The sequence below is a fragment of the Neofelis nebulosa genome, chromosome 16, assembly GCF_028018385.1.
Source record: "Neofelis nebulosa isolate mNeoNeb1 chromosome 16, mNeoNeb1.pri, whole genome shotgun sequence".
In the NCBI taxonomy this organism is placed as follows: Eukaryota; Metazoa; Chordata; class Mammalia; order Carnivora; family Felidae; genus Neofelis; species Neofelis nebulosa.
This window is the reverse complement of record NC_080797.1, coordinates 45,987,286-46,015,151: the sequence shown is the minus strand read 5'-3', so window position 1 is coordinate 46,015,151 and position 27,866 is coordinate 45,987,286. Positions and strand designations below refer to the sequence as shown.

At 43.0% G+C, this 27,866-nt stretch overlaps 1 protein-coding gene across 2 annotated transcripts; it reads left to right on the top strand.

Annotated features, from left to right (window-relative positions):
* The first annotated feature begins 2,254 nt into the window (after positions 1–2,254).
* Positions 2,255–21,340, top strand: COIL (coilin). Of its 2 annotated transcripts, XM_058703014.1 has the most exons (7): positions 2,255–2,534; positions 11,708–12,821; positions 12,944–13,027; positions 13,440–13,487; positions 16,030–16,099; positions 18,717–18,805; positions 20,372–21,340. In XM_058703014.1, the coding sequence occupies exons 1-7, from the start codon at positions 2,290–2,292 to the stop codon at positions 20,459–20,461; spliced, it is 1,740 nt and encodes a 579-aa protein (XP_058558997.1). In that variant the 5' UTR covers positions 2,255–2,289; the 3' UTR covers positions 20,462–21,340. The 2 variants fall into 2 exon arrangements, with proteins under 2 accessions (XP_058558997.1, XP_058558998.1); XM_058703015.1 differs by lacking the exon at positions 18,717–18,805.
* The last annotated feature ends 6,526 nt before the right edge of the window (positions 21,341–27,866 follow it).

Here is a 27,866-nt window from a genome sequence, read left to right as displayed (position 1 = left end):
CGGCTTCTTTCTATTGGGATCAACTCCTTTCTCTTAGATATTGATACTCTCTTTCAATTCAGTCAAATGAGTGCTTATAAACATAATTGATTTCGACTATCAAATTAAATTGCTAGTAAATCTGTAACAGTTCAAACGTCCACCATCTCTCTACCCATGAATATTCAAGTCTTTGATTACAATTCTCGTTTTTTACCCATTTCATCTCATTTAGCTCCATAAACCAAGCACCTCTAAATGTAAGATTAAGTGGTGTAGTCATCCCTTAAGTCTCAGTAGAGCTGTCCCAAATATTGAGAAAGTGAATGACTCTAGCGACTGGGCAAACGCTCCTTTTGGATGTCAGGTGATTCCCAATTCTTTGTTTTTAACATTATGCAACATAATTGAATTGTTGGCTGATGGAGTACTGAAAATAAAATTTTTAAGTGTTTTTCTTTAATTTTCAGAAAGAGAGAGAGAGAGAGAGAGATTTTGAGTGGGGGAAGGGCAAAGAGAGAGGGAGACAACAGAATCTGGAGCAGGCTCCAGGCTCTGAGAAGCTGTCAGCACAGAGCCTGACGCGGGGCTCAAACTCACAACCGCGAAATCATGACCTGAGCAGAAGGTGGACGCTTAATTTAATGGCTTGAGCCACCCAGGTACCCCCGAAAAAAAATTTTAAAGGAAGATCTCTAGGAAACTTTAGCATGTAACTTGGAAGGAGTTTAAACAACTGCCTGACATTGCCAACGACGTAAGGCCTTCTATTCTTTTTTTTTTTTTTTTAATGTTTATTTATTATTTCTGAGAGGGAACGAGAGTGCATGCATGTGTGAGCCCGGGAGGGGCAGAGAGAGGATCCAAAGCAGGCTCTGTGCTGACAGCAGAGAGCCCTATGCAGGGCTCGAACTCAAGAACAGTGAGATCATGACCTGAGCCCAAGTCAGACGTTCAGCCGACTGAGCCACCCAGGCGCCCCAAGCCCTTCTATTCTTATCCACTTATATAAATGAACAAGTTTTCTCAGGACTTTACATCTATAAAAACAAAAAAATCGATCTAGAATCAATGTGGAGCCCTGTCTCATTTAGCAATATTCATCCAGAAAGACTTGACCTAATAAATAAAAAAAAAAAGGCAGCTCCATTTCATTAATAGATGTTTCCAAGTCCATTTTATTTTCCCTGTTTAATAATTATGTACCAAAATGTGTGATGTTTTATGCTATTTTGATCAGTTGTGTACCATTCATAACAGTAATAATAACTCAATCAGAAGATATACAGCATTAGGGTTACAGGAAAATAAAATTTCCCAAAAAATTTTCTTTCAATGTGTCCACTGACTACAAAATATTAGCATTTACTAGTCCAGTAACCTTGGGTTAGTTACTTAATCTAAACCCTTTTTTTTTTAATCTTCAAAATGGGAATAGTAATAGTTCATAATTCATATCTTTGTCATGAAAACTAAAGGAATTAATATGCTATGTGAACGGATGGAATGGAAATTTGAATGATGTACACTTTATGATTTACTTACCTAGTGGTTAATAAGGGGGCTTATTTTTATATTTTAAAATATGGATGGGGCACCTGGGTGGCTTAGTCGGTTGGGCATCTGACTTAGGCTCAGGTCATGATCTTGCGATTCATGAGGTCGAGCCCCAGGTTGGGCTCTGTGCTGACAGCTCAGAGCCTGAAGCCTGCTTCAGATTCTGTGTCTCCCTCTCTCTCTGCCCCTCCTCCACTTGCGCTCTGTGTCTCTCAAAAATAAACATTAAAAAAATAGAAATAAAATATGGATGGTGGTAAGTATTACACCGATAAGGTCTTTCAATTCCACTAGGCACATGTAAAGGAGTGACAAGTGGTTTTATTTTAAACGTATATTTACAATATACCAGGAAATGCATCTTTTCCAACTCTTTACCAACGAAAAAATTGTCAAATGTATTGGGAGTAACTCCTTTTTTGAAATTCTTTTCCATATATAAGCAAATATCTTAGAAGACAACGACTGAGAAGTGCTTGTTTATCCAGAGAGTTGCCTAAATTTCGACCCTGCATAGAGCTCAGCGGGAAAGGAATGAAGGCATTTATTTCACTTATGCCCTTCCCTAACCCAGCGATGAGCAAAATGGAATCGAATCAACCCCGCTCCGCGATCTTGCGGGTCACGGGAGCCTGCAGTAGCCACTGGCAGCCAATAGAGGGCATACGTTAAAAGGCCCCAGGGGGCGGGCCGCCGAGCACGCCTCTCGGTAGCCCTGTGGTGTCTCTCGGCTTCCGTTGAGCAGCGGGCAAGATGGCGGCCTCCGAGACGGTTAGGCTACGGCTTCAATTTGATTATCCGCCTCCAGCTACCCCTCACTGCACGGCCTTTTGGCTTCTCGTCGACTTGAACAGATGCCGAGTGGTCACGGATCTCATTAGTCTCATCCGCCAGCGCTTCGGCTTCAGTTCTGGGGCCATCCTGGGCCTCTACTTGGAGGGGGGGCTTTTGCCCCCAGCCGAGAGCGCGCGCCTGGTACGAGACAACGACTGCCTCAGGTGGGCGAGGCGCGGGGTTGGGGGTGGCGGGGTGGGCGGTGGGCCGGGGACGCGCCTGCGCACGCCCGGGGCGCCTCGGGCCTCTGGAGGCCGCGCGTGGGTGAGGGGTGTGGAGTGGGGGTGGGCGTGGGGTGGGGCTGTCAAGCTGCTCATTCGTGCACCGGAGGGATGCTGATTAGTCTAGGCCGGGATGGGGCTCAGGAATCTGCACTGGGAGGAGCATCCTTCCCGGAGTGCTCCGGGGGCAAGTGGTTAGTGGGACAAACCTGGGAAGACAGTGATCTGGTGCCCGGGCCGGGCGCGTGCTTCTTGCAACCTTGATTTAGCAAGCGCGTTCTTACCCAGGCACTGTGTTACATGCGCCGGATGCGGATGTGCATGAGACCTGGCCTTCCCCTGGCGGCTGGCAAGGTCAGGTGCAGGGGGCCCAGGCAAATAGAACAGTCATGTTCTCTTTCAAGCGTGCAGTTTGTCCAGCCTTAGTAAGCTCCTGCCAGATCTCCTGAGACTTACGGTGTCATTCTTGCCTCACCTGGGTATTTTATGGTTCATTTAAGTAGGTGTTTGGGACCTTTTGGGTTGTGAATTGGAAAATAAAATAGTTTTAAATATGCTTTTGGAAATAAAAAAAAAATGATACTGAGGGGGCGCCTGGGCGGCTTAGTCAGTTGAGCTCAGACTCTTTTTTTTTTTTTTTTTTTTTTTTTCAACATTTTTTATTTATTTTTGGGACAGAGAGAGACAGAGCATGAACGGGGGAGGGGCAGAGAGAGAGGGAGACACAGAATCGGAAACAGGCTCCAGGCTCCGAGCCATCAGCCCAGAGCCTGACGCGGGGCTCGAACTCACGGACCGCGAGATCGTGACCTGGCTGAAGTCGGACGCTTAACCGACTGCGCCACCCAGGCGCCCCGCAGTTGAGCTCAGACTCTTGATCTTGGCTCAAGTCATGCATGATCTCACAGTCGTGAGGTCCAGCTCTGAGTAGGGCTCTGGGCTGAGAGTGCAAAGTCTACTTGGGATTCTCTCTCTCCCTCTGTCTTTGCCCTTTCCCTGCTCGCTCTCTCTCTCTCTCCAAATAAACAAATAAATAAAATTTAAAAATGACACAGAGGTGGGTATTGAGGAGCCATTGTGGTATGAATTGCCCATGTGTGGTTGATTTGTCTCAATAAAATGGTAAGACAGGATCATTTCAGTTTGGATTCTTATCTTAGACTAATTTATTCAGGGCTTCTTTTTAAAACTTCAGGTACAATGAAAAAATTCTAGAGTTTTGAACCAGGCTGCTTCCTCCACTTGCTCTTTGTTGAATATTCTTTCCTCAGAGCATGTCAGATTCATGAGATTTCTTCAGAACATCAGGGAATTCAGTTTGGAACAATTACTACATCTTTGTGTGTGTGTCTCTCTTAAAAATGGGAATGCTGTGATTTACTAATGTTTAGTCGTTTCTAAAGACAATTTGAAATAGTTAAAATTTCAAAAAGAGTTCTTTTTCCTTTTTATTCACTGAAATAGCTTTCCATTATTTGTGCAATTCAGGAACTGCTTAAATGTTACGGTTGTAAGGACTGTATCCCCTCCTGTGAAGTTTACTTTCTGACCTACCCCCTGCCTAATGAATTACTAACTTGCTGCTCACTAACTGCAGTGCAGTTACACCTCAAGTAATGAATCACCTGGGAATTACACTCTGTATAATGAAGTGAACAATGTCAAAAGCAAATGATGATGGCTTTTATAAGAAATAAACATAGCACGGTGGCAGGCTGAATTCCTCCTGAACACTTAAAATGCATAACTGTGTATGGTAAGAAATATCTCTGTAGCTGGCTTCGGTGGTTAATGGGGCAGACCTTAGGAAAAAAATTGAATTTGTAAAAATTGTTGTTTAAAATTTTTTTTTAATGTTTATTTATTCTTGAGACAGAGACAGAGCGTGAACAGGGGAGGGGCAGAGAGAGAGAGGGAGACACGGAATCCGAAACAGGCTCCAGGCTCTGAGCTGTCAGCACAGAGCCCGATGCAGGGCTCGAACCCACGAACTGTGAGATCATGACCTGAGCCGAAGTCGGACGCCCAACCGACTGAGCCACCCAGGCACCCCAATTTGTAAAAATTTCGTATGTTTTTGTGGTTTCCTGTTTTCCATCATTTCTGTCTTCCCCCAACAGATTCACCTTTCTCCATAGCTGCAGAAGAAAGCCTAGTCTCTTTTTTTTTTAAAGGTTCCTAATATTGTTGGAGTAGACCAAGATAACTAGTTTCATGTTTTTGTATGTTACCTTCTTGTGTGATGCAGGCAGGCAGCCTGGATAATTACACTAGATTGTGTTGCTAAGCGCAGGAGACAGTGGAGAAGGGAGAGATCTTCGTGAAACACAAGGGGTCAGGGAATTTTGCAGCACCTTGAAGGACATGTAGGAAATGGAAATGTTGGGTAGCCCATTACTAGTGGAGGCAAAAGCTAGCCTGACTCGGTGAAGAGATGCATCTGGCCGCAGAAGGATTCTGTAGGGGTTGCTGGAGTACTGAAAAGTCTAATGGGGAAAGGTGAGCCAGGTGGTGGCTATCCCGTGAGGCTGGAGAGGTTTCTCCTCACTTGTATGCCACGGCCATTTCCTCACGGCCCATTCTCTTACGCGCCCACAGTCTGACTTTTTCTGCTTTGACAGACGAAAAAAGATTTATACTTTAAAATGGCTCAAGGTAAAGAGTCCCTTATTTATCTTCTCACATACTCTTTCCGGTGTTACCCCACTCTCTAGAAGTATCCTCAGTTAAGTTTGGGGTCTGTCTTCCTAGATTTTTTTTCTCATACACACGCAAACATATACTTTTTAAATACACATGCCATTATAATATACATATTGTCCTGCACCTGACTTTTTTTTTTTTTTTTTTTTTTTTTTTAGAGAGACAGAGCGAGTGCCATTGGGGGAGAGGGGCAGAGAGAGAGAGAGAGAGAGAGAGCGCTGGGGAAAGGCAGAGAGAGTGGGAGAGAGAGAATCCCGAGCAGGCTCCACATTGCCAGCATGGAGCCTGAGGGGCTCGAACTCATGAATCGTGAGATCATGACCTGAGCTGAAATCAAGAGTTGGATGCTTAACCGACTGAGCCACCCAGGCGCCCTGAGAGAGAGAGAATCTTAAGCAAGTTCTGTGCTGAGCACAGATCTTGATGCAGGACTTGACCCCATGACCCTGGGATCATGACCTGAGCCAAAATTAAGAGTCTGACTCTCAACTGACTGAGCCACCCAGGCACCCCTGCACCTCACTTTTTTACCTAACATATCTTGGGTATCTTTCATTTTAGTGTATATGGTATGTGATGTACATCATTCTTTTTTTAAATTTATTTTATTTTTTTGTTTTTTTTTTTTTTCAACGTTTTTTATTTATTTTTGGGACAGAGAGAGACAGAGCATGAACGGGGGAGGGGCAGAGAGAGAGGGAGACACAGAATCGGAAACAGGCCCCAGGCTCCGAGCCATCAGCCCAGAGCCTGACGCGGGGCTCGAACTCATGGACCACGAGATCGTGACCTGGCTGAAGTCGGACGCTTAACCGACTGCGCCACCCAGGCGCCCCTATTTTTTTGTTTTAAAGAGAGAGTGCATGAGCTGGGGAGAGGGGCAGAAGGGGAGATAGAGAGAGAGAGAGAGAGAGAGAGAGAGAGAGAGAATCTTAAGCAGGTTCCATGCTCAGTGTGGAGCCTGACGCAGGGCTCAGTCCCACGACGCTGGGATCATGACCTGAGCCAAAATCAAGAGTTGGATGCTGAACTCTATAAGCCACTCAGGTGCCCCTACATGCTTCTTTTTAAATGCCACATAGTAGGGGTGCCTGGGTGGCTCAGTCAGGTGAGCGTCTGACTTCAGATCAGGTCATGATCTCATGGTTCATGGGTTTGAGCCCTGGGTCGGGCTCTGTGCTGACAGCTCAGAGCCTGGAGCCTGCTTCGGATTCTGTGTCTCCTTCTCTTTCTGCCCCTCCCCTGTTCACGCTCTGTCTCTCAAAAATAAATAAATGTAAAAACAATGTTTCTTAAATGCCACATAGTATTCTTTTACATGCCATAAATTTATTTAACCAATTTCTTCCTAATGGACATTTTAGGTTGTTATCTTAGTTCATTTGGGCTGTTATAATAAAAATACCATAATCTGGGTAGCTTATAAACAACAGAAATTGGCACCCGGGTGGCTCAGTCAGCTAAGTGTCCGACTTCAGCTCAGGTCATGATCCTGAGGTTTGTGAGTTTGAGCCCCGAGTAGGGCTCTGTGCTGACAGCTCAGAGCCTGAAGCCTGCTTCGGATTCTGTGTCTCCCTCTCTCTCTGCCCCTTCCCTGCTCACACTCTGTCCCTGTCTCTCTCTCAAAAATAAATAAACATTAAAAAATTTAAAAAATAAATTAAAGGGGCGCCTGGGTGGCTCAGTCGGTTAAGCGTCCGACTTCGGCTCAGGTCACGATCTCACGGTCCGTGAGTTCGAGCCCCGCGTCGGGCTCTGTGCTGACAGCTCAGAGCCTGGAGCCTGTTTCAGATTCTGTGTCTCCCTCTCTCTCGGACCCTCCTCTGTTCATACTCTGTCTCCCTCTGTCTCAAAACTAAATAATAAATGTTAAAAAAAATTAAAAATAAATTGAAAAATAAAGCAACGGAAATTAATTTCTTACAGTTCAGAGACTGGGGAGTCCAAGATCAAGGTGCCAGCAGATTTGGTGTCTAGTGAGGTTTGCTTTCTGGTTCGTAGATGGCACCTTCTCACTGTGTCCTCATGTGGTGGATGGGACTAGGGAGTGTTGTAGGGTCTCTTGGATACGAGCACTAATCTGATTCATGCGGGGTCCACGCTCATGGCCTAAGCAGCTTCCAAAGTTCCCACTTCCTAATTCCATCACATTGGTGGTTAGGATTTCAACATGGATTTTGTGGGGGACACTAACATTTCGACCATGGCAGTTTTTTTGTTTTGTTTTTGTTTGTTTCTTAAGATTTTATTTTTAAGTAATCTCTACATGGGGCTCAAATTCACAACCCTGAGATCAAGAGTCACATGTTCTACCAACTGAGTCAGCCAGGCACTCCCCATGGTAGTTGTTTTCTGGTTTCCACTGGTAAACATTGCTGTAGTGAGCATTCTTGCGTGTCTGTGTGTGCTTGGGCAGTGATTTAGCCAGATGCATTCCCAGAAGAGGTACTTGTTGGTCAAATTTTAAAATTTGGTAAGTACTGTCAAATTAGCCTCCAGAAAAGTTGCACAGGTCTGTCTTTATACCAACAATATAGGAGTTACTTTTTTTTCAGTACTGTGTGAAAAGGAAGACAGCAATGTGATTAAGAATTCAAGGTCGGGAGTCAGAACCCTGGGCGTGCATCTTGACTCATCAGTTGTGTTCCCTTGGTCCAGTAGCTTTACCTCTCTGAAGGTGATAATGCCACAGCCAGACGGAGGGAGACTGCAGGGAACAGAGGGGACCCAAAGAGAGTCCAGCTCTACCTTTTTACTCTCCTTGTTGAATTCCATCTCTGTTTGATGGGACGAATTCATTAAAGCCCACTAACTCCTGCCCTGGGAGGACTAACAACATTTATTGTATTAACAAAAATTAGAGTTAACATTTGGATGGTACTTGCTCTGAGTCTGGCACTGCCCTAAATATACATGATAGCTCATCTGAGTATTAAAATTATTATCACTATCCCCATTTTTACAAATGAGAAAGGTTAAGCTACTATTTTAAAAACTTAAAGTGGCAGAACAAGGATTTGAATCCAATCGCTTGGGCCTTGGCCAAAAGTGGGTGGCCCGCAGTGGGTGGGGGGGTCAGGCTATGCAGTTGGACGTGCCTGTATTTCTGTGTGATCGAATCCTAGAAGTGAAGTAGCACATTTAGGGGCGCCTGGGTGGCTCAGTCGATTGAGCGTCCGACTTCGGCTTAGGTCATGATCTTGTGGCTTGTGAGTTCGAGCACCACATCGGGCTCACTGCTATCAGCACAGAGCCAGTTTCAGATACTCTGTCTCCCTCTCTCTGCCCATCCCCCCCCCCCCCCGCATAAAAAAAACATTAAAAGACAGAAAGTAAATTGCACATTTATTTTAAAAAATTTTTTTTTTTAACGTTTATTTATTTTTGAGACAGAGGGAGACAGAGTATGAACAGAGGAGGGTCCGAGAGAGAGGGAGACACAGAATCTGAAACAGGCTCCAGGCTCTGAGCTGTCAGCACAGAGCCCGACGCGGGGCTCGAACTCACGGACCGTGAGGTCATGACCTGAGCCGAAGTCCGACGCTTAACCGACCAAGCCACCCAGGCGCCCCAATAAATTGCACATTTAAAGGAAGCACCTTTAACGTGGGCACGTGGCTGGCTCAGTCTAAACAGCATGTGATTTTGATCTCGGGGTCTGAGTTCAAGCTCCACAGTGGGTGTAGAGATTACTGAAATAAATAAATCTTTAAAAAAAAAAAAAAAAGGATCACCTTGCATTTTGATAATATCACCTGGCTTGCCCTACAGAGTTTGCATGAACACTGGAGAGTCTGTTTTAGAAATTTCTTGGAATTAAATCTCTTTCACTGCTAATTACATAGGTAATTCACTTCTCTTTGTACAAGGACAGCTATATTTGTTGTCTGTGATCCAAGTAAAGAAATGAAGGACATTGCCAGGGAAAGTGCATACCCTGAAAGGAATTGGTTGGTAACTCGGCAGACCCAGGTGAACCATTTCTTACTCTCTGGATGGCATTTTGTTCCTCAATCTTATTATGTTCCCAACAGAAATGATTCTCCTCAGGAATCACAGATAGTGAATAAGGCGGCAGCAGTCATAGGTCATACCTTCATATCAGAATCCACAGATTCACTGTCTTCAGAATGGGTAAGGTGATGCCAAGGGCTGCTTTTGTAAGCATGAGGGTCTTGCAGGCTCCTCTGAAAGGCAGCAGGTGCCGGGTTCCAGTGATTTAATAAACCGCAATGACTGAACAGAGTCTTGCAACCCTTTTCAAAGTTTGATGGAAAATTCAGTCCTAATTGGTTGCCTTAGAATTGAAACTTGAATCATAGCATTGCTACAAAGTAAAACAAATTAATCAAGAATGTCAAGGGACAATCCATTATTCTTACAAGTTCCCCAGTTGTTCTTAGAGTCACAGGATTTCCAGCTAGTTTTTGCCCATTTAAGAATCACTTCCTTGCTGCTAGATGCTGAAGTCCATCCTGGGAATACAGGATGATGTATTTTTATAATCTAAATCTCTGATTGTTCATACTTTTTTTTTTCTCTCTTTATCCTGATATCAGTAGCTTTGACTTTGCTTTCTATGTGTCTGTGTATCTGTGTATTCTGAAGAATAATTGAGGATTTTTTCACCTGCCACATTGAGATAAATCCACCGGTATTACAGTCCCTTAAAAGAATTTAAAGAATGCTTATATATTCTTATTCACCAATTATACTTTATTTTCAAATATGATTATACATCTTTCACTGGTTACTAAAAAAATTGATGAAATATATAGCTGGATATAAACATATTAAAAGTATATTGCCTGTTTTTAGCAGACGATTTTGAGCACCCGCTATGAACTTGACACTGGGGACACTCTGGGCTCTCTGTCATTGGACTGCACATATTAGAGGTAGCTGTTGCCAGGCCATGGAGCAACAGAGCTCCTTTACTGTAATCATTTTGGATGAGATGTGTGTTAGGGTTCTTCAGAGAACTGGAAGCAATAGGAAATGATAAATACAGAGATACGAATCTGTTATAAGGAATTGGCTCATGAGATTAGAGAGGCTGAGAGGTCCCAAGATTCACAATTGGCAAGCCAGAGACCTAAGAGAACCGATGATAAAGTTCCAGTCCAAGTCCAAAGGCCTGAGATCCAGGGGAGCCGATGGTGTAAGTTCCAGCTCTAGTGTGAGTCTGAAGGCAGGAGCAGGCTGAGGTCCCAGCTCAGACAGTTGGGCAGAGAGAAGGAATTCTGTTCAGACCTTCAATGGATTGGGTCAGACCCATTCACATTGGGGTGGGCCATCTGCTGGGCTTAGTGTACCCATTCAAAAATTGTTTTCTTTAATGTTCTTTTATTTTTGAGACAGAGAGAGACAGAGTATGAGTGGGGGAGGGGCAGAGAGAGAGGGCCACACAGAATCCGCAGCAGGCTCCAGACTCTGAGCCCAGAGCACAGAGCCCAATGAGGGGCTTGAATCCATGAACCATGAGATCATGACCTGAGCGGAAGTCAGGTGCTTAACTGACTGAGCCACCAAGGCATTAGTCTACCCATTCAAATATTAATCTCGTCTAGAAATATCCTCACAGACAAACCCAGAATGATGTTTAACCAAATATCTGGGCTGTCATGGCCCAGTCAAGGTGACACATAAAATTAATAATCACAGAATGTCATGGAATTTTGTGATGGCTGTCACTGTCTCAGAGAACATAAATTGTTAGAAAGTTTTCCTAAATTTCAACAAAATGAAAATGAAGTCTGATTTTAAGAAAAAGCAGCCCACATTTAAAAATAAAAATTTTTATTTTTAATACAATTTAAGTTGGTTAAACGTCTGACTCTTGATTTTGGCTCAGGTCATGATCCCACGGTTTGTGCCCCTACCCCACTCCACGCACGTGCATGCTTCTCTCTCTCAAAATAAATAAACATTTAAAAAATAAAAAGAAAATAAAAAGAAGAGTGGGTACTCTGCAGTATCACCATTTGGGGTAGGCGGCATAATAGAGTGGAGAGATTGTGAACTTTGAAGTTAGACAGACTGAGGTTTGAATCCCATCTCTGCTGCCTGTTAGCTGTGGACTTTGGGTGGGTTACTTATCTGAATTGTAATTCTGTGATCTGTCTTAAAATGAAGCATACCTACTTCATGGTGGCATTTGATTAGAGAAAATGTCTAGAAAATGCTTGGGATGCAGTAGATATTCAATAAATAAAACTCGTCACTTCAAAGTTGACTCTAAGGGATGCCATATAGACCATTTTGTCAAAAAGAGTCTTTTGCCCTGAAGTTATTTGACATTTTTCCATTGACTGATGACAGGTATAGTGTGCGGCCATCCTGGTATCTGACTGTGTCCCAGAGACATGCCTGTGAATGACTCACTGTAGCTTTCTCTCTTGTTGTTTTGCTAGAGTTAAATTAGAAGAGAGAGAAACTGCGGAGAATACTGTAACAGTCAAGAATGGTGACGATAGTCATTTATTACCCAGAAAAGCAAAGAAGAGGGCATTTAAGTTGGAGGAGGGTGAAGAAACCGAACTAGATTACAGAAATTCAAAGAAACATTGGAAGAGGCAAGAGAACAGTAGCAATGGGAAGACCTTGGATCTAGAACCTAAAGCTGCCACAGATCAGAGTATGAGGAAAAAGGGCAAGAGGAAAAACAAAGCCATGTGTGGTGTAGTGGATGGTGATGACGAAGAAACCAAAAGAAAATCACCAAAGAGGAAGGAGAAATGCGAACTTAAAAGGCAGACCAAGAACTCCAGGTCTTCTAAAGCACAGACGGTGAAGGACTGGGCCATCTCGAACTGTGGTCCTCTGAAAGGCTCACTTGCTAGGAACAGCCTTGTCAAAGCCAAAAGGAAAGGCGGCGCGGGCGTCTGTCCAAAAGACAGCCCCATTTCCTCCTCAGAGTCCGAGTCTTCTCATGAGTCCACCAGTGATGGTGTCAGCAATGTCCTCTTGGAGGTCAGAAATTCCTCAGAGAAAACAGCAACCGAGTTATCAAAGGAAGGGCCCTCGACAAAAAACACGACTGCAAACAAAGTGGCTGCCAAAACTGGCTTCACCTGTGCGGCCGTCAAGTGCAAGACGACCAGAGCATCATCTTCCAGTTCGGACTCCAGCTCGGAGTCGGACGACCAGTGCACGGTGTCGAAGAGCGCCCCGGAGCGCGCTGCGGGTTTCTTAAAGCCTGTAGGCCTCTTTGCAGGAAGAGGCTGTCCGGGCCCGGGGCCGTGCGCGCAGACCCCACACGCTGCCGGGTGGAAGCTCTCGGACGCAAATGGTGCCAGACAGGCTCCTCCCGGGCCCCCTCCCAACGTGACTCTCCCCACCAGTTTGGGAAGAGGCTGGGGGAGAGGAGAGGACCTTCTTTCTTGGAAGGGAGCTAGGGGTCGGGGTGTGCGGGGGAGAGGCCGGGGCCGAGGGCAAGCTGTTTCCTTTGTGTTAAATAGAAACCCTGAGTATCAGAAGCACCAGCAACTAAATGAAATGGTAACGAACTCCTCTACTATTATCCAGGCAAGTATTATTTATCGTGAGTGCGCTTCTTCCGCTAGGCCCGTGGGGTGTGTCTGCAGTTGATGTCACGGCTTCACTTTTGTCACCAGTAACAAAGTCACGTGACTCATGCTGTCTTTCAGAATCCGGTAGAGACACACAAGGACTACAGTTTGTTACCGCTGTTAGCAGCTGCCCCACAAGTTGGAGAAAAGATTGCATTTAAGGTACATTTTAAAACAACAATTACCACCAAAAAGATTCTTCTCCCTCCAAATAAACTTACTCATTGGCAGGTCAGGATTATATATGTGTATGTACTAGACCCTTTCCAGATCATATCTGTCCTGTGCCTCGCATGTAGTAGGTACCTACTTACGGTTTTCTGAATGAATAAAAATGGCTGAGCTTGGTGTGTGGAACCTAGCAAGCGCTCAGTTAAGAAAGGCTCTGTGTAGCACCAACCCCTCTCCACCCCAAACCGAAGAAACCTCTCCCACTGGAACTTCTGTCTTGCCGCAGGTCATGGCAGGGCTCCCAGAATGGTGGAGTGGGCACCCCGCCACTGCATGTTTTCTTGAGGGCAGGGGAGAGGAACTGCGGGGCTTGTGTATTTGTGGGCTCTTTCTTCTTTTTTAGCTTTTGGAGCTGACATCCGATTATTCTCCTGATGTCTCGGACTACAAGGTAAGGCTTTTTATTTAAAAATAACTAAGTGTCAGTATATTAAACAAGCTAAAGTCGTATTTAATACTGCTAATATGGATAATTTTGATTTTTTTTCAGTAAATAATGTTGTAGAAAATGGGAGCATTATCAAAATGTAAACTTTTTAACAGTATCACTGTGGAGCCCCCAGTGTTATTTTCCTTACATCTGGGGAAGAATGTAGAATAATGACAAGTTTAATTCTTTTTTTTTTTTTTTCTAACCAGCTTAGACAACCAGCTTAGCAAGCTTATTTGAATGCCACTCTCCCAGGATCCTAAACTTTGAAAGAAAATACTAAATAGCTTTCAGCCAGAAAATTTGATTACTTTCATCATAGGAATCTCTTTTATATAATTGTGAATTACTGCAGATTCTTATGGTCTAACATGGCCCCTTTTATATTATCTGTTCACCACAGGTAATTCATAAGTACTGTCCCTGTAATTTATTCACTTAACACGCGTATGGGACTTCACATTGGCATGAGCTTTATCACAATTCAGTAAAAGTTTGACCCCATCAGTGGGATTACAGAATTACATGTTCCCTTCCTTTTTTCATCCATTCAAAATTTTGTTGAAAACTTTGTTAAAGGGGTGCCTGGGTGACTCAGTCGGTTGAGCGCCTGGCTTTGGCTCAGGTCATGACTCACAGTTCACGAGTTTGAGCCCCGCGTCGGGCTCTGTGCTGACAGCTCAGAGCCTGGAGCCTGCTTCGGATTCTGTCTCCCTCTCCCTCTGCCCCTCTCCTGCTTGTGCTCTGTCTCTCTCTCAAAAATGAATAAATTAAAAAAAAAAGAAAACTTTGTTAAAATGCACATTTTTTAATTTTTATGTAATATACGGAATATAAGTCCATTTAAAAAATGAGTTGATACCTTGGAAGACTTTTTTTAAACCTTGAAAGATTTTTAAAATCTTGGTAAGAACCTTTCCTCAAAAGTAGGCTAGAAGGTAGGTCAGTTCTGGGTAACTGGTATTTTATCACATTTTTCATCTTGACCCCTTTATATAGGTGACATATAATTTGTCATCTAAAGCAGGATACTTGTGCATGAAAAGGGTTAATATTATATTAATAATTACCCTGGAAGGAAATGTAAATGGACTTGTTTTAGGCAAACCAGGATGTTTTATCACCTTACCATAGATAATTACTTTAATTCTGTGATGTACTACAAGATAGAAATATAGAATTGGTATGTTCTACAACCTCTACAAACTATGATTCTAGATGATACTGATTTTTTTATTTTTTATTTTTATTATTGGTTTTTTATTAAAAAAATTTTTTTAAATGTTTTTTATTTTATTTTTGAGAGACAGAGACAGAGCATGAGCGAGGGAGGGACCAGAGAGAGGGAGACACAGAATCCGAGGCAGGCTCCAGGCTCTGAGCTGTCAGCACAGAGCCCAAAGCAGGGCTTGAACTCATGAACCGTGAGATCATGACCTGAGCTGAAGTCGGTGTTCAACTGACTGAGCCACCCAGGCGCCCCATTATTGGTTTTTTATTTCAGAGAGAAAGTGCATGAGTTGGGGAGAGGGACAGAATAAAAAGGGCCTTGGGGGAGAATCTTAAGCAGGCTCCACGCTCAGCACAGAGCCCAACACAGGGCTTGATCCCATGACCATGGGATCACAACCTGAGCTGAAATCAAGAGTTGGACGCTCAACCAACTGAGCCACCCAGACACCTGATTCTGATTATTTTTAATGCATATTAAATCTATGTTGGTCATCACAGTTCTTACCCTGGAAAGCTATTTTCTTACTTTCCCGGTATTTAGAACTTTCTGGAAATGATTTTCAAAACCATTTGGAAAGTGAAAATCAGTACCAGTTTTTTTTTTTTTTTGCCTTGACCTCAAGTGCTGTTATCTAGCTTGATCACTAGCTTTATTCCTGAAGCTTGTCTTCAAAAGTTAAATCTGTCTTCAAAGGATGTAGTCTCCTCCACGCTCAACCCTGTCTCACATGTACGTACCTACCTGTGGGATTTTAATTGATGAAGGTGGCTGAGTGATGCCACAGAAGTCACTGCAATGAAAGAAGAATTTATTACTTACGTTTCCCGAGGGAGGGGGAGTGCCACGCCATGCAGGACCCTGGAGGAAAGCACCAGGGTGTCATCCAGAGGCAGAGACAGGAGTGAAGAGAAAGCCTGGGCAGGGCCTTTATTGGGGTTTCCTTGGGATAGGCCAGGCGGGATGGGGGAAGCAGTTTAGGATTGGCTCGTTTGAATAATTAGCAGACTTTGGGCTATAGGGGCTGTGCCTAGTTGTGTGGTACCTGACCCTGGAATGATTTAGATTCAGGGGAAATATTGGCTTGGTGTGTGGGAGTTTTATTTCTCCTACATATTGATTTATTAAAGAAAAAAAGTTTTCATATTGAGATAAAATTTATGTAATGTAAAATTTACCATTTTAACCATTTTAAAGTGTATAATTCAGTGGTTTTAGTATATTCCAGTGTTTCACCTGCTGGTTTTTGACTTGGACTTTTATTTTTGAAAGGAAGGAAAAATACTAAGCCACAATCCAGACACCCAGCAAGTAGATATAGAAATTCTTTCATCCTTACCTGGTGAGTCTTGTAGAAAAGAATTCAAAAATTTAGTCTCTTTATATCTACATTGGTTTCTAAATAGCTTTTACACACAGGAGCTGCTCTCTTGCTTGGCCTCTGGGACTAACTGTCCACTATCCCTGTCCGCACAGAGCAGCCCAGGAGACCCGAGCTCCCCCTAGTGGAGGTGTGTGTCCACTATGGATTGTTGGATCTGTTTACAAAGCTGTTAGGCAAGTTGTTCTTATTCCTGTAATTATGCAGTTTCATAAAAACTGCATAAACTAATGAACGTTGATTGCAAAAAGAATTATTTCTGTGAAACCCAAGTTGAATGCCAACCCAGGAGTATAACTAAGAAATTTACTATTCAATCGTGTGGGTGGATCTGCTTTGAGATTGGGAGGAATCTGGTAAAAATCTAGGAAGATTCTGAACTCAGGCTGCCTTGCTAGTGTTTGCATTCTTGTATCCCTTTAGAAAAACTCAGAACTGGAAATTGTAGAAATTGCAGATATACATTAAGTATGTGGTTTATTAAAGAAAGAGAACTCTAGTCAGTGGGCTCCGAAGACCTTCTCAGGTCTATCTCCAAAGATTGGCAAATGAGCATACTTCAGTGTGTTAAGTCAAAATAGAATGTCTAAAGTATATGTGCGTGCACACTCTCACACATCGTTTTAAATGGCTCCCTGCTTTATCCCTGATTCATCTCACCCATTATTGGTTCTAAAATCTGAGAATAAGAGAGCTTTTACTGTATGTGGCTTCACTTGGGTTGTGTTGTAGGGGTCCCTGGCCACAGATCAGGGGAGATCCTTTTTCTTTAGCAGACCCGAAGGCAATTAATTATATTCTCTTTGTGTTTAAATAAGGTAGTGAGTAAAAGATTCAAAACTCCCGTACACAGTAATCAGTTAACATGGTTTTCCAACGAAGTCCCTTTATAATGTTAAGTAAATGATTAGATATAACTTAAATTGGTTTTCCAGCTTTCTTCTCATTAGGTTTTATTTGAGGAAATCTCTCTTCCTAGGAATGGTGGGCAAAGAAATTTGTCCATGGTCAGATTCCACGACACAGCCTGATCACTGCTTGTCAGGTGATTGACAGTGATAACATCCAATTAGAACTTTTCTTCTTTGGGGCACCAAGAAGTGTCTTTTATCTGCTCACTGGTGGAAATACAGGTAGTCCTCGCTTTGCATGGTTCTGATATATAGGAACTTTAGTTACCATGGTTTAGTTAAATAACACCAGTTCCCAAAGACATTAGATATGTTACCTGTTAACTGACTAGTGGCACAAAGTTCTGCTAATTCTTCAGTCCACAGATCGCTACATAAATAACAGATGCCCATCATGATCGGTGACCAGTCATGTCACGTCCTTCCAAGTCTCCCGGTGATAAGTCACCATGCACCTGTTACTCAGTTCCCATACATGCAGCATCGCATGAGGCTGTGCTGTCTCCTTGTACAATCTCAGTGATAGACCCACAGGGCATCTTACAAAAATGGATAATGGAGGTAGGGAATTGGTCGACAGAGATGAAAGTACAACAAAGAAACAAAAAGTGATAGTTCTGAAGGTGACACCCAAGTGAAGTTTAAACTTGTGGAGTTAGAAGAAACTGCTAACCGTGGGGATGTTGGAACTGCAGTTTATGTGAGCTTGACATAAAGGAAGAAGGTAGTGGTGATGACAGGGATAAAGAGGTCCCGGAGGTGGCATCAGCAAAAACATCACACAGTTGCAAAACAGAAACAAAGAAGCTCCAAGAGTTATTTCACGATGATGTCAAGATCTCAAAGGAAAAAATCCTGAAAGCTGATCCACGCTTAGAAAGGTGTCTGCAAGTTCCGTAAAGTGTAAAGATTCTCTGTGTTGTTGTTACACGACAGGAAGGCAAGCACTGTTCAAGCCACCCTTGATAAGTTTCCTTTTCTTTTCCTTTTTCTTTTCTTTCGCCTGATAAGTTTCTTACAAAGAAATAGAACACTAATTCTTGGTCTTTTTGATGTCTTAGATTACAGTGTACTACATAAATGCTAGTTTTAATATCTTTTCATCTCCCTGTACAGTAATTTTAATGTTCTGATCGTTTTTAAAGGTCATGAGACAATCATAATTTTTCCATTGATTATTCAGATAGTTTTGCATGATGTCAGCCTGGATGGTCATTTTTATGGTCCCACACTACCATGCAACGCGAGGATTGCTGTATTACCAAGTAGTAAGCACGTTTAATTTCTGAGGACGGAGCAAAATACACAAATTTTGCAGAATTCATATCACGTTAACCTGCTGAAACAGGTCCTGTATCTGTTGGGTTACCTAATGGTCACACGTTCTTTTCTGGGAGTACTAATAACAATGTATGGAGCTCATTTCTTTTTGACGAAGGATAGATGGTCTCTGGCAAATGGCCCAGGGGCTCCCGTCTGCTGTTACAGGGTGTTTCCGAGGGTCTCCTGTCACTGAACACTCCATGCTTTCATGTGCGTACCCAGCCTCCACATCAATGGACAATTTGTTTGTGGTTGTTTTTCTAATGATATAAATTCCCTGTAGAGGAACATTTTCACTACTGGGAAATGACTTACTGTCTCTCCTTCCTACCGTCTGGTTTCAGCCATGAAAGAACCTGGGAAATTTGATTTGGTTTATCACAACGAAAATGGAACTGAGGTAGTGGAGTACGCTGTGACGCAGGAGAAGAGGGTAGGCGTGCTTCTCTTCTTGGGATTGCTCGGTCGTCCATTCTCTCTCGACTGGTTGCTGGTAGTCTGGAAGATGACATCGCAGCTTCCGGTTTCTGGTGGTCTGGAAGGTGACATCGCAGCCGCCTGAACTGCCTGTATTAAAGTCGTAAAAGATCTAGGCCCTGGGATCTCTGGTCTGCCTACAGGGTGGCGAGTTCAGTGCCAAGTGCCAAGTTAGGGTACCGTCTCGGATCTCAAAGAGCCTACACGACAAGATTCACAAATAACAAAGTCTTATTTAAGATTATAGAGTTGTATAAAATCTTAATTGCATAAGGGTTTCAGTAGAAAAGAACAGTGTATTTAAAAACCTTTATTGATATATACATTGAGAAAATTATACGTATGTATACAGCTTGAACGATTATCACAGATGAACATACCTGTGTCACCAGCACCTAGATAAAAGAAATGGGATATTGACAGCCCCCCCTGGAAATCTCCATCGTGTCTCTTTGCAGTCATTACTACCTCCCAAATATTACCGTGATTCTGATTGATGCCAGCTTAGATGTTTTGAAAAATGACATGAAAATGATGATTCTGTCTTTTGACTTCCATTTAAATCCTTAAATTTCCCTTTTAAGAAGTATATGGTTTAGCTTTTAGGCAGCCAGACTTCCAGAGTTGCTGGCAATGCTGGCTCATGAGGCTATGCTAGCATTAAACTAACTAGAATTTATATTTAAGAAAATGCTTCCTCTTAAGGTGTTTATATTTGAAAGGTTATGGATATTATTCTGTAGCTTTCAGTATTGCAGACTCACATTTTACCTGAAATGTAAACTTGTAGAAACCCTAACCAGACTGCGTTTTGCTTTGTCTTTAGGATAGATGACACTCTTAGGGATTTATTCCCCAAACACATTTTTAGGGTCTGTGGTAGGATCAGCAGATTTGGCCACATCTCCTGTACTTCTTTATTGGGAACGTATGCCTCTGCGCTTTTTTGGTGAAATGTATTCTTGGAAACTACATTGGAAAATTAAACCTTGGAAGTTTCCCCTCTCTATGCCTATTAAACCGGGGCCTGAAGCAGAGCCTGTAATTACCTCTCCTTGACACTAGATGGCCCTCGTGATTCGTCCACACGGGCCGAGTGTTCACATTGGCTGCTCTTGGTGAGATGCGAAGCAGCTCCTGGTTTTAGGCAGCACAGGAGAGCGACTGTAGAGCTGCGCAGAGGAACATCAGCAGTCCCGGGAAGAGTGCGTGGGCCGCCTAGCCACAGGGTCTTGTTGGGCAAACCTCCCTGACCTCTTTGTAACCACCGCCCTGCGCCCCACCCCACCCCCTGCTCCAAATGAAAGAAGGGTAAAATGTGTTCAACGTAAAGTGTAGTTGCCTTCTAGGTAAACAAGTTCTTCTGCCCTAATTGAACTCAGCTTACTGGGACTCACGTCATTCCAGGTCTTCAACCATTCTGCACAAATGGAAATATACTTGACTGAAGTTTTTAATCGACTAAAACCCAGATGACCTCAAAATGAAGCCTCTAAACCAAATGTTTTGTGTCTTTCCTCAGATCACTGTTTTTTGGAGAGAGTTGATTGATCCAAGACTGATCGTTGAACCTCCGAGTATCGTACCAAGTACAGAGCCTGCTCGAGGATGACCTCTCCACCTCCTAGTCTACAAATGTCTTGTTTGTGAAAGGGACTATAACCTGAACTTGTTTTTTTTTTTTTAAAGATTTGAAAGTTGTGTGCGTTTTTTGTTCACTTTACTGCATAGGAAAAAAATCTACCTCATCATTTAAAATAACATGGGTGTTGCTTTTGTAGACCTTTTTTTTTCCTTCTTCCAGGCTTAATTTCAGTAACAAAATTTAAAACATGACATTCCCTCCAGGCATTGTTATATATCAGCGTATATGGTTTCTTCTCTTTTTTTTAATTTATTTTTTGACCATCAAGTAGCCATCCTCAGTAGGAGTTTATAACACCAAGTACAAGAAAATGCTGCATATCTTGTTTCAGTAACGTTGTATTAAGTAACATTTTAAGACATGAAAGCATGTTACTTGACCGAATTTTTTAATATTCAAGTTGTTCCATTAAATGTGGAGCATCTTATACATTTCAAGTATTTTATACTTGTAACTGTCAAGAATTAAAAAGTAGGTGGATTTGTTGCAGGCAATGAGTTAAGGAATCCTTTCACATTTTTCTCAACTTTAAAATTAAGGATTTTCAGAACCTTGCGTAGAACAGTGAAAATAAGATCTCGTGTATTTGCCTGGGGACAAACGGGTGGTCCACCTGGGTGAGAGGATTTCCTAGGAGTTCGGCCCAGGGAATGTGTTCTCTTTCTACAAGATCTCAAGCACCTGGCTGAGTGTGAAGTGAGGACTGAACAGAAACTTCCTTTTCTGTTATTATTCAAAACAGCTAAAATGGCTAAATATATACTGTGAAAATTGCTTTCTTTTAACAAAACATCGGGTTCCTCCTTCAGCTTTGCAAATTTCTAAATAAAATCACATTGAACTAAACTTCCATGAGTTGAGTATTGCTGTCTTGTTTCACAATGAGGCGAGAGATACCAACAAAATTCATCAGATCTAGGAGCTGTTGGGCCAGTGATGCTGTCCAGTTTTAACCTGGATAACATTTATGTGTATCAAATGTGGATTTATTGATTTGCAATGAAAAGTATTACTCCAGAAAGAGTGAGCTCAACATGGATGGTGGATCTTGGCACTGGGGAAGTTCTTGTGTGGCACACTTTTTTTTTTTTTTTTTTTTAATGTTTATTTTTGAGAGAGTAAGCAGGAGAGGGGCAGAGAGAGAGGGAGACACAGAATCCGAAGCAGGCTTCAGGCTCCAAGCTGTCAGCACAGAGCCCGAAGTAGGGCTCAAACTTATTAACTCTGAGATCATGATCTGAGCTGAAGTCGGGTGCTTAACCGACTGAACCACCCAGGCGTCCCTTGCATAGCACACTTTCTTTCTAGGGTTTGGAAAACAAATTAAGTTAACTAGTAAGTACCAACAGGTGTATGAATAAATGCTCAACATCATTCATCATCACAGAAATGCAAATCAAAACTACAATGAAACACCACCTTACACCTGTTAGAATGGATATTCTCAAAAAGACAAGAAATAACAAATGTTGGTGAGGATGTGGAGAAAAGGGAATTCCACTGTTGGTGGGAATATAAATTGGTACAGCCACTATGGGGAACAGTATGCACCCCTGTATTCATTGCAGCATTGTTTACAATAGTCAAGATATGGAAACAAGTGTCCATCAATGAATGAATGGATAAAGAAAATGTATATGTACATGCACTTCTTCAGCCATAAAAAGGAATGAAATCTTGCCATTTCAGACAACATGGATGGACCTTGAGGGCACTATGGTAAGTGAAATAAGTCAGAAAGAGATACTGTGTGATCTCATTTATATGTGGAATCTAAGCAACCCCCCACTCAAAACGAACTCAGATATGGAGGACAGATTGGTGGTCGCCAGTGATGGGGGGGGGGCAGGTGAGGGGTGGGCAAAATGGGCAAAGGCAGAGGTAAAAAGTATAAGCATCCATTACAAGTCATGGGGATGTAATATACAGCATGGTGACTATAGTTAATAATACTATATTACATATTTGGAAGTTCTAAGAGAGCAGATCTTTTTTTTTATTATTTAAAAAATTTCTTTTTTAATGTTTATTTATTTTTGAGACAGAGGGACAGCATGAATGGGGGAGGGGCAGAGAGAGAGGGAGACACAGAATCCGAAGCAGGCTTCAGGTTCTGAGCTGTCAGCACAGAGCCTGATGTGGGGCTCGAACCCTCGGACCATGAGATCACGACCTGAGCTGAAGTCAGATTCTCAACTGACTGAGCCACCCAGGCGCCCCTCTAGGAGGGCAGATCTTAAAAGTTCTCATCACATAAGGTTTTTTGTAACTATGCATGGTGATAGATGTTAACTGGATTTACTGTGATTATCATTTTGCAGGGAGTGTATACAAACACCACGTCATTATGTTGTACACTTGAAACTCATGTTGTATGTCAATTACACCTCAGTTTAAAAAGATAATTAATAAACATTGACTAGACCAAAGAGAAGTGTTGACCTCAGGGAGTGTTTTCTTCAGTTTATAATTAGTTTATGAGTCCCCCTTTCCCTCTGGAGTAGTGTTTTTTGAACTGTGACTAGCAGCCTACTAGAAGGGTCATGATGTCAAACTAGGAGGGCATGACCTTTCCAAAAGATGCAGTACAAAAGAAAAATACTGTACCACATCCAGTAAATTTCAGTTTTCTTTATAAAACATAATGTACACATAGCCACATAAAACGTGGCTGTATTTCTTCTTACTTGAAATTAGATAATTGTCTGATGTGGGAACTCTAAACTATACAGTTTATTCCAGGAGTGAGATACAAGAGGGGAGATGAGAAAAGGTTCTGGGCAAAAGTAGCCGCCAGGGACTAAGTCTTTGCCTCACTTTGCCTGGGCTGGTGGTCCCATTCTAGATGAGGAAATAGGTACTCAGATGCCAGCTATGAATACTATAGGATTAGCCTATGGATTTGAAGAAGTGATGCATCTAATTTCTCCCAACATAATATTCAGTAACTTGCCAAAGATCACCCATCTAGAGGGGAGAGAGTCTAATTTCAGAGCAGTATTTTTTCCCAAGATGTTTTGGTGGCTGTCCCTAAAGCTGCTGTGTCTGGCCTGACAGTAAGCAGTGGGGCACCTGCCACACGTTTCCCCCACTGCCACCTGTATCGTTGGGACTGGGAACGTTCTGGCTAATTACTTTCCTGCCCTCACGACTCAGTTTTCTCTATCTTCAGGCTGTCTGCTCACCATTAAGTTTTTTTTTTTTTAATTGAATGTCTATATTCATTTAAAAAAACGTTTTAAAGTTTATTTTTGAGAGAGAGTGAGAGAGAGAGAGGGCACAAGTGAGGGAGGGGCAGGGAGAGAGGTAGAGCGAGAATCCCAAGCAGGCTCTGCACAGTCAGCACAGAGCCCGACTCAGGGCTCGATCCCACAAACTGTGGGATCATGACCTGAGCTGAAAGTCTGAAGCTTAACCGACTCTGTCACCCACGTGCCCCTAGACAAAAACTTTCAGTTATTTTATATATGTTCAAAAAACATTAGGAAAACATGTCTAAGGAGATAAAGTGTGAGAATGGTGTCTCTCTCAATAGAGAAAATCAGTAAGGAGGGAGGAAAAAATTTTCGTTTTAAAGAACCAAATGGAAATTCTGGAGTTGTTCACTATGGAGTTCAATAGCAGATTTGAGCAGGCAGAAGAAAGAATTTGTGAACCTGGATATATAGATCAATTGAGATAGATGATCCAGTCTGCGAAGCAGAAAGGGAAAAGAGCAAAGGAAAATGAACAGAGCCTCAGAGACCTGTAGGACATCAACAAGCAGACCAACACACACATGCTGGGAGTTCCCTAAGGAGAGGGGAGAGGAGGAGGGCAGAAAGAATATCTGAAGAAATAGCAAAGGAATAAAAAAGTACACCAGAAGATGGCATAAAGGAAGGCAGTTATGGAGAAATAGAAGAACCAAGATGATAGAAGACATAAAAAGAAACAGCAAATGGCAGACGTAAATCTTATCAGTAATTTAATGGAAATGAATGAAATGCTCCAATTAAAAGGCGAAGGTTGGTTGGATGCATAAACAAAATGATGCTGTCTACAAAAGCCACGCTTTAAAGACACAAATAGGTTGAAAGGACAAAGAAGGAGAAAGAGGTGCCACGCAAACAGTAACCCGTAAGACAGACCACATTCAGGAAATAAAACAAGTCTCAATAAATTTTAAAACACTGAAAGGGGCGCCTGGGGGGCTCGGTCGGTTAAGCGTCGGACTTTGGATCAGGTCATGATCTTGCAGTTTGTGAGTTCAAGCCCAGCGTCAGGCTCTGTGCTGACAGCTCAGAGCCGGGAGCCTGCTTCAGATTCTGTGTCTCTCTTTCTCTCTACCCCTTGTCTGCTTATACACACACACACACACACACTCTCTCTCTCTCTCTCTCAAAAATAAACATTAAAAAAAACCCACTGATATAATACAAAGCATATTCTCCAACCACAATGGGATGAATTTAGCACGATAGTGATGTAGGCAGGCCTGGTCTGAGGACCCACAGTGGGTCCTCAACGGACCAGCCAGGAGGGTCCTTGGCTTCAGGCAGGATAGAAATGAAAGGTGAACCAGGAGTGATGAAGTTTTGGGGTGATGGTGGCATGGTCCGGAGCTGACGGCCAAGAAAGAATTCTTGAAGATGTCTTTGGTGCAAAAAAGGTGATTTTATTAAAACATGTGGACAGGACCTTTGGGTGGGAGCTGTACTGAGGTCGTAATGGGTAACTTATTATATACATTCAGGTTGGGAGGGGGTTAGGGATAGATTAAGTCTCTAAGGTATTTTTCCAGGACCTTGAGGGGCTAGCTGTGTTAGGAAAACACTAATTATTACCATTTAGTAAAACCTCAGTCATGAGACCCTTCAGATGCATATCAGGGGGCCATAGCTTGGAGTATGATCTTGGGGGAGTTGAGATAAAGGCAGTTTCCCAAGGAATTTTTATATGTTAAAGTAGACTTACAGGATCCTCGAGGTTGGGATAATGTTAAGGTTCTCTTTTGCCCCTAGCAAAGTGTCATCATTGAGGCAGCTGAGCTCCTAGAGGGAGGTCACTCTGCTGGTTTCAAGGACTTGTCAATGGGCTGTAGGCACTAAGGGAATTCAATCTTTCATTTGTCTTAGTTTCCCACATCACCATGGTAAGCATTTAAACCCCCTTCCTTTGTTCTTGGGTGGCCAGGAGTGTCGAAGGAATACCACACATATTCCACCCGGGGAAGGGGTGCTGTTAGCCTGTACTTTGTCCCCAGTTTGCCCCATGCTCCTACGTCAAGGAGGAAGTGAACAGTGTTTACTGAGTAGTGTGACAGAGTATAGCAGACAGAGTGTTTAGGAGACTCAGAAAAGGAAAAGTGAGTCTCCTGTTGCTTGGGGTTAGGGGCTTATACTGGAAAGGGGTTCAGGGTACATATCGCTTCGGGAATCCAGGGAAGGGTCCCCTCAAAGGGAGTGTCAGGCGAACGCTAGGTGTTACTCCACAAATCACTGAAGGGCAGGGGGACTGATGCCAGTGTCCACCCAGGTTTCTTCGAAGCTAATGTCCTGGAACATGTCTGAGATCTGGTTCTTCTTAGATGGTGTCATGTGTCTTGGGGGCCTGGGGCGAGACTCAGAGAATGATTAACTTCCTCGCTTCCCCCTTGGAGTAGGAATGTGGTAGCTTCTCTGGTTTACCCAGATGCAAGGTGGGATACGGAGCATGCGTAAATGGAGCCTTTCTAAAATGGAGTCCCTTCCGCTTCCCTGTCTCAGGAGGTTGTAGTAAATATCTAGTGCGTGGAATTTGGTAAACATAAACTATGTCCACCTAGTCGTCTTCACTGTCTAACCAGCCCTTTGAAACTTCTTGGCCTGGAAAGAAAATTCTACAGACATTCTGGCTGAGTCACCAGGCCACCTCACCCACAAGAGCTAAGTCATGGAGGATTTCATAGAATTTATTTCCTGGAAACGGCTCCATCCCTCCCCTTGGGAGGCAACATTTTCTGGTAGTAAATGTTTGGTTTCTAGAATGAGATAGGCTGCACGACAGTATCTGTAGTCTTAAGGAAGCTATTTAGTTTCTCCAAGGCTTAGTTTTCTCATCTGTAACAGGAGATAATACCTTCCTTAAAGATTTAGTGGGAGGATTAAATGAGATACTATGCGTAAATCTGATTCCTGACCCCTCCCTGCCTTCTGCCTTCCTCCTCCCCATGCAAACAACAATGCAATAGGAGAGAGAATAAATGGGGTTAAGAGTCTCGGAGGAATAGAAGTAGGAAAACCAGGAATTAGAATTTTAAGCAAAGCAATCCTGAGCTAGAATCTCAGTCCTGTTTTGTATTAAATATGTGACCCTATTCTGGCCCCAACTTGGGCGGAGAAATTATTAAAAAAAAAAAAAAAAAAAAAAAAGGAGGGTAGGAACGCCTGTCTGGCTCAGTCCCTGGAGCCTGCTCTCTTGATCTCAGAGTCCTGAGTTTGAGCCTCATGTTGGGCGGAGAGATTACTTAAAAATAAAATAAATAAAAAGTGACCCTCGGGGCGCCTGGGTGGCTCAGTCGGTTAACTGTCCGACTTCGGCTCAGGTCATGATCTCACGGTCCATGGGTTTGAGCCCCGTGTCGGGCTCTGTGCTGACAGCTCAGAGCCTGGAGCCTGCTTCGGATTCTGTGTCTCGCTCTCTCTCTCTGCCCCTCCCCCGTTCATGCTCTGTCTCTCTCTCTCAAAAATAAATGAAACATTAAAAAAAAATAAAAAAGGGGCGCCTGGGTGGCTTGGTCGGTTAAGCGTCCGACTTCGGCTCAGGTCATGATCTCATGGTCCGTGAGTTCGAGCCCCGCGTCGGGCTCTGTGCTGACAGGTCAGAGCCTGGAGCCTGTTTCAGATTCTGTTATCTCCCTCTCTCTCTGCCCCTCCCCTGTTCATGCTCTGTCTCTCTCTGTCTCAAAAATAAATAAACGTTAAAAAAATTTAAAAAAATAAAATAAAAATAAAAAATAAAAAAAAAAAGTGACCCCCACCTATAAAATGGATGTAATAAGATCTGTCTTCTAGTGTTTATGACATACGTATGTGACTTGTCTCGCAGAGAGTAGATGCCCCATAAATAGTAGCTTTTACTTTCAGCAGTTTAAGACATTTACCTTTTCCTTATTTTTGCTGCTTGCCCCGTCGCCAGTGCAAACTCCAACTAACTCCTCCCAAGGCACTGCCTTGCTTTTTTGCCCCCCCTCCCCTCTCTTGAATATTTCTCTTCTCTCCTCCTGTACACCCGTTTTTCCTGCACTCAGGCCAGGGGCCGGGAACAGAGCCGAATAAAAGGAAATAAATCTAAATACACAATCTGGTGAAAAACGTTTGTTTCAAAATTGTGTGTGTGTGTGTGTGTGTGT

What these genes read in the sequence shown, in the direction of transcription:
- COIL (XM_058703014.1), top strand. Translation starts at nt 2,290, where the DNA reads ATGGCGGCCTCCGAGACGGTTAGGCTACGGCTTCAATTTGATTATCCG. An exon ending in ACTCCTCTACTATTATCCAG is followed by an intron (nt 12,822 to 12,943) that starts GCAAGTATTATT and finishes GCTGTCTTTCAG; the next exon opens with AATCCGGTAGAGACACACAA. An exon ending in CTGTGACGCAGGAGAAGAGG is followed by an intron (nt 18,806 to 20,371) that starts GTAGGCGTGCTT and finishes GTCTTTCCTCAG; the next exon opens with ATCACTGTTTTTTGGAGAGA.